This window comes from Octopus sinensis, linkage group LG2, assembly GCF_006345805.1.
Source record: "Octopus sinensis linkage group LG2, ASM634580v1, whole genome shotgun sequence".
Lineage (NCBI taxonomy): Eukaryota > Metazoa > Mollusca > Cephalopoda > Octopoda > Octopodidae > Octopus > Octopus sinensis.
Window position 1 is genome coordinate 184,371,374 of NC_042998.1, and position 11,906 is coordinate 184,383,279.

At 40.8% G+C, this 11,906-nt stretch overlaps 1 protein-coding gene across 1 annotated transcript; it reads left to right on the top strand.

The window, feature by feature from the left end:
- Positions 1-8,334: 8,334 nt before the first annotated feature.
- On the top strand, positions 8,335-9,393 carry LOC115229291 (RNA-binding protein PNO1-like). Its single transcript, XM_029799673.2, has one exon. The coding sequence runs from the start codon at positions 8,471-8,473 to the stop codon at positions 9,197-9,199; it is 729 nt and encodes a 242-aa protein (XP_029655533.1). The 5' UTR covers positions 8,335-8,470; the 3' UTR covers positions 9,200-9,393.
- The last annotated feature ends 2,513 nt before the right edge of the window (positions 9,394-11,906 follow it).

The following is an 11,906-nucleotide window of genomic DNA, read 5'->3' on the forward strand; positions in this document are numbered from 1 at the left end:
CTGTGGATTTGTGTAACCTTAGGGGTGAAATGAGTATTTGTGTAACCTTAGGGGTCAAATGATATCCTCAGACCCTGCTAGTGATCTGTTAACGAGGATTGACCAGAAGGCAAGTCTGGTGCCAGCAGCTCCGGTAGTGTATATTAAAATAATACAAATTATGTTTCATGGAACGATGTCATTTCTTTATTGATGCATGTATTGCTCTGGGCCAGTTCCAGTATTTGCACATGTAAATTTCATCTGAACACCTTGGTTTCCATATCTTTTAGGAGTTATTTTATTTGCAGCATTGGTTTACCGCTTGATATTCTGATTTCCTCTCATTTAAAAATTTAAAGAATATGAAGAATAACAAGCGAAATAATTATGCTTAAAGTTTTTTAAAAATGTGTTCACTTTCACTCCTATGTTCTCATTTAATAAGCATGAATTATGTATATGTCATTTACATAATTATGAAATATACTATATATATTGAGCGCATTAAATATGGGACTATCCACAAAAGTAGATAGTCCCATATTTAATTTTTACATGTAAGATTACTTTTCAAGAGAAATTTAGTGGTGGTCTATGAAACTGAATATTCATTCTTTAAGAATAATTCTGGGCTATTTACAGTTACTTAAGCAATGCCAAGTATTCTGAAAGTAAAATACATATTGTTTGATCAATTATGCACAGTACTCTGTCTTCTTTTTGTGGGGTTGTTTGAATACAGAACAGCAAATTCTTCCCTCTTTTTTTTTTTTCGCTGGTTTATCTAGTAATTTGATAAATATTGATGTTGTCCCATGTGATGGGTCTGTTGCATGGAGAGTCCCATTGTGTGTGTGTGTGTGTGTATATATATATATATATATATATATATAAATTAGAGATAAAACCACTATTAGGCAAATCAAACAGTGAAGAACATAAAAATAATTTATATAATATACAAAATATATAAAGTATAAAATTTAAAAATTTATATATATATATATATACACACACAGAGACTAGGTGAGAGCTAGACATGCTCAGTATGGAAAACATGTAGTAGTACTCAAATAAATTTTAGCTTAAAATCCAAATTCTTCATCCATGATTAGGTCCATGGCGTCAAGAGTGGCTATAAGAGAAATCCAAAATGATTTGATATGGTGGTAGTAATGCAAACAAACGCCATTAGGCTTCACTCACAAGTGCAGGTGTGGCTGTATGGTAAGTAGTTTGCTTCTGACCACATGGCTGTGTTTATGCTGGTGCTTCTGCTAGGGCTGCAGCCATTGTTGTTGTTGGCATTATAACCAATGCCGGTGGCACGTAAGAGAACCATCCAAACGTGGCCGTTGCCAGTGCCACCCCGACTGGCCTCCATGCTGGTGGCACATAAAAAAAGCACCATCCGATTGTGGCCGTTGCCAGCCTCGTCTGGCACATAAAAAGCACCCACTACACTCACGGAGTGGTTGGCATTAGGAAGGGCATCCAGCTGTAGAAACACTGCCAGATCAGACTGGGCCTGGTGCAGCATTCTGGCTTCCCAGACCCCAGTTGAACCGTCCAACCCATGCTAGCATGGAAAACGGACGTTAAACGACAATGATGATGATGATGATGTTGGCATTGGATCTGTTTCTGCTGCTACTATAGTGGGTGTCAAGTCTGCTAGTGTGGACACTGTCAGGTCTGCTACTGGTAAGGCTGGTATTGTTGTCATTGGTGCTGCTATTGTTGAGGTTGCTAATGTGTCCACTGTGGCGATGGTGGTGGTGGTGTTGGCTCTGTTCTCGTGATTATGGCTACTGTTCTGCCGGTGGTATTGGCAGGGTTCGCTAGTACTTCAGCTTGATAGATGACCCCTTTGGTTTTGCAACGGCCTCCTACTGGGCAACTATTGCAGTTCCTGCATGAACAACCTGCCTTTCCCTGAGGCTTAGGGGTGCTAACGAGGATGCTCTTAACATTGGGATCACAGTTAGACGAGACAGTAACATTGTACCTACTGAAAATGGGCCCGTATGTATGGGAGCTAATGAAGTGCTTGTCTACTAATTTAAGGAATAGTCTACCTGTGGGCGTTATGGGTGAAGGGGGCACAAACCAAATTGCATTTCTGTGACACTTCCTTCTGCAGCTGTGGGGTTCCAGAATATAGGAGATGCAGTCCCTAAACCCGATGGTAGCTAGGGCCTCCTTATAGTACAGGGCCACTGTGTCGAAGACCTCTTGGTTTGAGGAAAAGCTCGAAATCTTCTTACTAACACCCTTTAACAGGTTCTTGGACGTGATGGGTGGATGACAGGAGGCTGTGTTGATGCACGTTAGCCTCTCGTTTGGTTAACAGTAGGGTCTGGAGCCCAAGAAGAGCATGATGTCTAGGAAGTCTGCTGTTGTAAGGTTGGTCTCTATGGTGATCTTCAATCTGATGGCAATCGTGCTGATTAAGCCTTCACAATGCATTACCTATTTCTTTATTACCCACAAGGGGCCAAACACAGAGGGGACAAACAAGGACAGACATAGGTATTAAGTCGATTACATCGACCCCAGTGCGTAACTGGTACTTAATTTATTGACCCCGAAAGGATGAAAGGCAAAGTCGACCTCGGCGGAATTTGAACTCACAACGTAACGCATAAGCATTTTGCCCGGCGTGCTAACGTTTCTGCCAGCTCACCGCCTTAAATTTGCATTACTAATGCCACCTTACACGCACCATCTCCAACAACAGCAGCAGCAACAACATCAGTAACAACAGGTGCAGCACTAGCAACACATGCAGCGGTGATAACATTACCAATACCACCACCACCTCCAGCATCATCAGCAACAACAACACCATCAACGACGGCAGCAACAACAGATGCAACAGCAATAGGTGCAGTGCCATCAATTATGTGCTCTTGGAAATACGTTGGATGTACTGGGAAGTCTCTCAAGCAACACATTTCCAACCATAATCCTCCTTCAGGGTCCCAGAAAAGAGATATGTAACCTTGCTAACCAGTCATGTCTGGCAACTAAGAGACGGTGGAATCCCACACTCAATCTCATGGGAAATCCTTGAAAACCTAGGCTCCTACATCAACGGGATGAAGCAATGCAAGTTATCCACGGCTGAATGCGCAAGAATCCTAAAAGACTCACTCAAGCCAGGGAACATCCTTAACTCCAGAAATTTTAGGGCCATGTTTGCATTTTGGGATATTCCAGCTAGTGTTTTGGAATCCGCAAAATGGCTGCACAGCTGGAAGTTGATAGTCAATGGCAAAGAGAGATAATCCCCATGTTTATATTCATAACGAGGCCTTTCCCGCTTCATATTTTGAAGAGGTCTTAGGCTAACAGGTTTTGGGGTCTGATGATATGCCATAAAGTTGAATCCTTTATGGACAGGAACCCAGGGTAATTCCATAAACTGGACTTCCCCAGTAATATATATATATATATATATATATATATTACCTTTTGTATCAGTCATTAGACTGCGACCATGCTAGGGCTCAGTCTTGAGGAATCTTTGGTGGAATGAATTGACCCCAGCACTTTTTTCTTTAGACCTATATATATATATATAAACTTAGGTATGTGGTAAAGCAAATTTTTGCTGAACCCTAATTATTAAGTATTACTTAAGTTTACCGTGAAATGGTCCTTTTTTCATGCCGAATTCTACTTGGTGAAATTATTGATTACTTCTTAATTAATTAATTTTACCCTTTGTTATTATTGATATATATATAGGCCGTTCGCCAGCCTCGTCTTGCACCTGTGTCGGTGGTACATAAAAAACACCATCCGAGCATGGCCATCTGCCAGCCTCGTCTGGCACCTGTGTCGGTAGCACATAAAAAACACCATCCGAGCGTGGCCGTCTGCCAGCCTCGTCTGGCACCTGTGTCGGTGGCACATAAAATCACCCACTACACTCTCGGAGTGGTTGGCGTTAGGAAGGGTATCCAGCTGTAGAAACACTGCCAGATCTGACTCACCTGGTGCAGCCTTCGGGCTTGCCAGACCCCAGTTGAACCGTCCAACCCATGCTAGCATGGAAAGCGGACGTTAAACGATGATCATGATGATGATGATATATTACCTTTTGTTTCAGTCATTAGACTGCGACCATGCTGGGGCACACTCTTGAGAATCTTTGGTGGAATGAATGACCTCAGCACTTTTTTCTTTAGACCTATATATATATATATATATATATATATATATATATATATATATATATATATATAAACTTCGGTATGTGGTAAAGCAAATCTTTGCTGAACCTTAATTATTAAGTATTACTTAAGTTTACCGTGAAATGGTCCTTTTTTCATGCCGAATTCTACTTGGTGAAATTATTGATTACTTCTTAATTAATTAATTTTACCCTTTGTTATTATTGATATATATATATATATATATATATATAGTGGCACATAAAATCACCCACTACACTCTCGGAGTGGTTGGCATTAGGAAGGGCATCCAGCTGTAGAAACACTGCCAGATCTGACTGGCCTGGTGCAGCCTTCGGGCTCCCCAGACCCCAGTTGAACCGTCCAACCCATGCTAGCATGGAAAGCGGACGTTAAATGATGATGATGATGATGATGAGAACAAGTACCAGGCTTATATATATATATATATAGAACAAGTTATCAATCTATCTATCTTTATTTATACTTTATTTAAAGCATATTACTCTACCACTGGTATTTGAGTACTCTTTTTTCCACCTTGTTTCACATTTATGTGTTTACTCCGGTATCTTTATTTATATATATATCGATGTGTGTGTGCCTTCAAGGTGGTACTCTATTATAATTTCCTTTTTATATTTAAGAATCATCCACTGTGTTATTATCACTAATATCATCATCATCGTTTAACGTCCGCTTTCCATGCTAGCATGGGTTGGACGGTTCAACTGGGGTCTGGGAAGCCCGAAGGCTGCACCAGGCCAGTCAGATGTGGCAGTGTTTCTACAGCTGGATGCCCTTCCTAACGCCAACCACTCCGAGAGTGTAGTGGGTGATTTTATGTGCCACCGACACAGGTGCCAGACGAGGCTGGCAGACGGCCACGCTCGGATGGTTTTTTTATGTGCCACCGACACAGGTGCCAGACGAGGCTGGCAGACGGCCACGCTCGGATGGTGTTTTTTTATGTGCCACCGACACAGGTGCCAGACGAGGCTGGCAGACGGCCACGCTCGGATGGTGTTTTTTATGTGCCACCGACACAGGTGCCAGACGAGGCTGGCAGACGGCCACGCTCGGATGGTGTTTTCTTATGTGTCACCGACACAGGTGCTAGACGAGGCTGGCGGACGGCCACGCTCGGATGGTGTTTGTTACGTGCCCTCAGCACGGAGGCCAGTCATTGCGGTACTGGCTACGGTCACGTTCGGATGGTTTTCTTATGTGCCACCGGCACTGGTACCACAAGGATACAAATTCCATTGATGTTCATCTATTTTGATTTGGTTCGATTTGATTTGATACGATTCGATTCGATTCTCACTTGCCTCAACAGGTCTTCACAAGTGTCACAAGAAGGAAGGTATGCACAGGTGGACTGACTACGTCCCAGGTAGGGGCCACGGATTATGGCTTCACTAGTCTTGCCGGGTCTTCTCACGCACAGCATACTTCCATAGGTCTCGGTCTCTAGTCATTTCCATGGTGAGACCTAACGTCCGAAGGTCGTGCTTCACCACCTCGTCCCAGGTTTTCCTGGGTCTACCTCTTCCACGGGTTCCCTCAACTGCTAGGGATTGGCACTTTCTCACACACCTCTCTTCATCCATTCTCGCCACATGACCATACCAGCGCAATCGTCTCTCTTGCACACAACAACTGATGCTTCTTAGGTACAACATTTCTCTCAAGGTACTAACGCTCTGTCGAGTAAGTACACTGACATTACACATCCATCGGAGCATACTGGCTTCGTTCCTCACGAGCTTACGCATGTCCTCAGCAGTCACGGCCCATGTTTCACTGCCATGTAGCATAGCTGTTCGTACACATGCATCATACAGTCTGCCTTTTACTCTGAGCGAGAGGCCTTTAGTCACCAGCAGAGGTAAGAGCTCCCTAAACTTTGCCCAGGCTATTCTTATTCTAGCAGTTACACTTTCAGCGCACCCACCCCCACTACTGACTTGGTCACCTAGATAGCGGAAACTATCAACTACTTCTAGTTTTTTCCCCCCGGAAAGTGACAGAAGTTGTTTTCTGCAGATTTTCGGAGGTCAGTGCTCCAGAGCACCTGCCACATACAAAACTATCTTCCCAGTTAGCCTACCTTTGACATTGCTGCACCTCTTATGTGTCCATAGCTTACACTGGGTACATCTTATAGAGTTTCTACCTACACCTTTTCTACAGATCGAACAGGGCCATCTTCCTGATGATATTTGTGGGTTTTCTACCTTTCTACTTATTAGTACTTTGGTTTTAGCTAGGTTGACTCTAAGGCCCCTCGATTCTAAACCCTCCTTCCACACCTGGAACTTCTCCTCCAGTTCTGATAGTGACTCAGCGATTAGAGCGAGGTCGTCAGCATAGAGGAGCTCCCAGGGGCAACCGGTCTTGAATTCCTCCGTTATTGCCTGGAGGACTATGATAAATAGGAGGGGGCTGAGTACTGAACCCTGGTGGACCCCAACCTCTACTTTGAATTCTTCTGTGTACATGTTGCCAACTCTAACCTTACTTACGGCATCTCTGTACATGGCTTGCACAGCCCTCACCAGCCATTCATCTATCCCTAGTTTCCTCATTGACCACCAGATGAGGGATCGGGGGACCCTATCAAAGGCTTTCTCCATGTCAACAAAAGCCAGGTACAGGGGCTTATCCTTGGCTAGGTATTTCTCCTGCAGCTGCCTTACCAGGAATATAGCATCAGTGGTGCTTTTCCCTGGGACAAACCCAAACTGCATCTCATCTAAACTAACTCTCTCTCTAATTAGTTGGGCTAAGACCCTCTCCGTAACCTTCATTACCTGATCCAACAGCTTGATACCTCTGTAATTATTTGTATCCAGGGCATCACCTTTACCTTTGTAGCAGTTGACTAGTATGCTGCTACACACCAGTCATTGGGTATGACTCCTTCGTGTATCACCTGGTTGACTATACGGGTGACTAGGTTATAGCCGACACTGCCAGATATTTTGAGCATCTCTGCAGTAATTCCTGATGGGCCTGGGGCTTTCCCTGTCTTCATGCTCCTAACTGCCTTAGCTACTACGGAACTATCAACTCGGATAGCTGGTCCCTCTGTTGGGTCAACATTTGGCAGACTCTCTTTATCCCATTCATTTTCTTTATTCAGCAAACTTTCATAGTGGCATCTCCAAACCTCTCTCTTTGCATCCTCATTTAGCGCAAGTGAACCATCATCCATGCGAACACACTTCTCTCCTACCACATCACGATTCTCTCTCACACACTGTCTTGCAACACGAAATACCTCAAGTCTTTCATCCTCACGGCTCAGAACATTGGCAAATTTTTTCTTATCCGCTTCCCCTCTGGCTATATAAACCTGTCTCCTAGCTTCCCCTAATATGAATATGAAAATATGTCTGTCTTTTAAATATATATCAGGCACCAACACAATCTCATTTCAAGGTACCTACTTAACAAGCAAGTACAACTCTGAAACAAATTTTTGCTTCAGACAATCTAAAACACTAAATTAAAACGAAATCCAGAGGACAGTTGAAAAAAGCACATTTTCTAGCTAATCATTGAATTCCTCCACGAAATTCTTAACAACTATGTACAGTTGTAGCATTTTAAAGTAACTATTTCATGAATTTATTGTTGTATTTAGGAATGGTCATTTTGCCAGTTTAGCCAATGAAAACACGCGCACTATATATTTGGTGTTACTTTGCTTCAGCATTATTTATTTTTAACATTAATCTTAATCTTATTTTGGCCAGTAGTCTAAAACTTAAATTTGCGAAGTAAAATTAGATGTCGTATTTCGGCCAGAAATAAGATTAAGATTAATGTTAAAAATAAATAATGCTGAAGCAAAGTAACATCAAATATACAGTGCGTGTGTTTTTATTGGCTAAACTGGCAAAATGACCATTCCTAAATACAACATTATCTGTTTCAACACACGATTTCACATCAAAAATCTTGCAAAACAAATATATAAACGTATTTCATGAACTCTTACAGTTTAAAACTTAAATTTACGAAGTAAAATTAGATGTTCTATTTTTATATGAATTCGTATGGCAAGATGAGAAACTAACTCTTCTTGCTGTAGGCTAATGCATTTAGTCAGTTGAGTTATCTCCCTTCGGAAATGCTTGTATTCCGGAAGTTCATAAGAATACTTTCATGATGTGCACGTGGTGTTACTACAGACTCGTTTAATATCGCAGATCTTTTTAGAGGTACGTGGATATATATATATATATACATTTGTCAATTTGAATTGATTTAAAAATATGGAAAAACCCGTGGAAGCTCATGCTGAGGTTGACTCTGTTGAGGTGAACTCAAGAAAACGGAAAAAACCTCTAGACAGCGATGTTGAAATGAAAGATTGCACCACTAACGAAGATTCGGTAGATATATCACCGCCAAAGAAACCACAGTATCCTCCGATATCAGCAGCTTCCGCAACTGGTAAATCGGAAAGGCGTAAAATTCCAGTTCCCGCACATAGATATACACCTCTTAAGGAAAACTGGTTGAAAATTTACACTCCTGTAGTTGAACAACTGAAATTACAAGTACGATTCAATATAAAGACGAGAAATGTAGAACTGCGTACTTGTAAAAGCACCACAGAAATTGGAGCACTACAGAGAGGAGCGGATTTCGTACGTGCGTTTACTCTCGGTTTCGACATCGACGATTCTTTAGCCTTACTTCGTCTGGAAGAACTTTATTTGGAAACGTTCGATGTTACCGACGTGAAACCTTTGAAAGGAGATCACTTAGGTCGTGCTGTTGGTCGGCTGGCTGGCCGGAACGGCAAAACTAAATTTACCATCGAGAATGTTACCAAGACGAGGATTGTTTTAGCTGATACGAAAATTCATTTGTTAGGTTCTTTTCAGAATATCAAAACTGCACGAAGAGCTATTTGTAATTTGATTTTGGGTAGTCCACCCTCAAAAATATACGGTAAGTTACGCACTATAGCGTCACGAACATCTGAAAGTTTCTAATGGGAGACTGGAACAGATCTGACTAAAACAGTTATGTACAATTTATATGGAATCATTTTAGATCCCATGCCCAAGACTTTACCGGAATCTATTGATAATTTCTTGTATGAATTATCAATAAGTGAAAGGAACATTCAATTCAGATGTGTACAAATGAAAGAACAGTAAAAATTAAAATTATTTTTGTCAAGTTATTTATTTAAAATGCTTCATTAAATTTTGCAATGTCATTTTTAGTCTTTTGTTCAATATTCTAAAATTGAATCAGTTCAAATAAGATATTGGCAATCTTTCGTCTGTAGTAGACCATTCCGTCGATTTCCGTAAAAAAATTTTTTTTTTTTACATATGGGCTTGCGGGAACTTTTGAAGTAATGAGAGCGAAAGAGACTAAGAGAAAGCGATTGTATGACTAGGGAAGTTCTTTTGAAGTTACCGTGCATGGGAAGCATTGATGGGGTGTGGGAGACAGACAGTATGTTGTGTAAGTGAAGTGCTTCTGTTAGTGTGTGAAAGAAAGAGATAACTGAAATTTTTTACTCGGTGTATGTGCATATGTATGTATATTACTTCAAAAGTTCCCGCAAGCCCATATGTAAAAAAAAATATTTTTTTACGGAAATCGACGGAAAGGTCTGCTAGAGACGAAAGATCGCCAAGATATTTGTATTCACATATGTGTCCACAAATGAAAGTATACTCTTTTTACTCTTTTACTTGTTTCAGTCATTTGACTGCGGCCATGCTGGAGCACCGCCTTTAGTCGAGCAAATCGACCCCGGGACTTATTCTTTGTAAGCCCAGTACTTATTCTATCGGTCCCTTTAGCCGAACTGCTAGGTGACAGGGACGTAAACGCACCAGCATCGGTTGTCAAGCAATGCTAGGGAGACAAACACATACATATATACGACAGGCTTCTTTCAGTTTCCGTCTACCAAATCCACTCACAAGACTTTGGTCGGCCCGAGGCTCTAGCAGAAGACACTTGCCCAAGATGTCACGCAGTGGGACTGAACCCGGAACCATGTGGTTGGTTAGCAAGCTACTTACCACACAGCCACTCCTGCGCCTATTAGTTGTCTAATACTTCTAAGCAACCTAAATGTCCTGTTGGAACGAATCCCAATTGTTGATATGCAGAGCTAATCTAGTCGAAATTTTTACCATACAGGCTTACTTTAACATTTATGTCCTTTTTTTTTCAAATGAAGATTTGGCTGTTATTTCCAGCACTTTGATTCGCCGCAGAAAGCCTCCCTGGTACCGAAACGGTGTCAGTCTTTTTACTTCAACCGGTGTATTGTGAATTAAGTAATGACTCTCTGCAGAGCCCTGGGCAAAAAATGGGTATTTTTAAATACAATTTTCAAAAAGTATTTCATGTCGTGTAGATTACAATTATGTATCGGAATTGATGCGAAAAAAGGGGGGGGGCTGACAATTTGTACCTCATCAAAATGTATAATCGAAGTGTATGAATAATCTCCGATCCTATCTTTTGTTGAAATTCTAGGTACTATTTAAGAAGTGTGCGCGCATTCGCGCTAGCTAGTCGTGACTAGTCGATTATTTGTGTTTTTTTTTTCTATTTACTTTGTGTAAAAAAAACTGGCGATGTTACGGTATAGGTACCGGTGTGCTTCCGGAAGTACCAGATACATTTAAAAGAAGTTTTTTTTTTATATATATGGAGGATTAGGGTTAGGGGGTACTACTAGGGAAGACTGGACCCGGTGCGCGCAATCGCGTGTCCGCGCTAGCTGAACGTAAGTAGTCGATCCTGCAACGACTTGCGCGTATGCAAATGAGTTGATTTTACAGAGTAAAATAAAAGAATTTTTTAAAGAAAGTAAATAAATTATTTCTTAGAACAATGTATATGATTTTTTTACATAAATCAAACAAAATGTGTGTGATATATTCTTTTAGTTTTTAATCATGTGTGTGTGTGTATATACACACCTATACAAATAGATATTGTATGTGTGATATATTCTTTTACTAGTTTTTAGTTTTTGGACAGCATCCATAGTAGGTACATCATTCATATATATATATATATGTAAGTATTATGTATATAGATATGTGTGTGTATGTGAGTATATATATATGGGCGCGCACCGGGTCCAGTCTTCGCTAGTAGTACCATACGAGTATATCGGTCCCGGTGCGCGCAATTCGAAAACTTAAGCTATGTTAAACAAACAAATTACAATTTTCTCAAGAAAGCCAAAGAAAAGTGTTTTATTTTGGCACATTCTACTTGTATACGAAGTTTAAAAGTGACTAGAAATTGTGTTGACATGTGCCGTTCAAAGGAAAAAAAACCTGCCATTCTTTCAATGCCTCGTTGAACTCCGACCCTAGAAGCATTTAATTGATGACAGTGTTCATGTTGTAAAATTTGCAACATTGAATTAGTGTATTTAACTATTCTCTTTATCTTGATGTTTCTTTTCCTATTTCAGAATATCACCTTATGTTGACCCACAAGAAACTTCTTCATTCAGATGTGCCTTTCATATTTTTACATCGTTTCATCAACTAAAGCAAGATGACATGATTTATCAGCAGCATTCATCAATACATCAAAATTTATATGAATACAATATTTTTCTTGTCTTCACTGTTTGGAATGTAGAGGAAGTGATTGCCTTACAGGTTAATTAAGGTGGGATAACTTTACAAACGAGTTGACGATTTT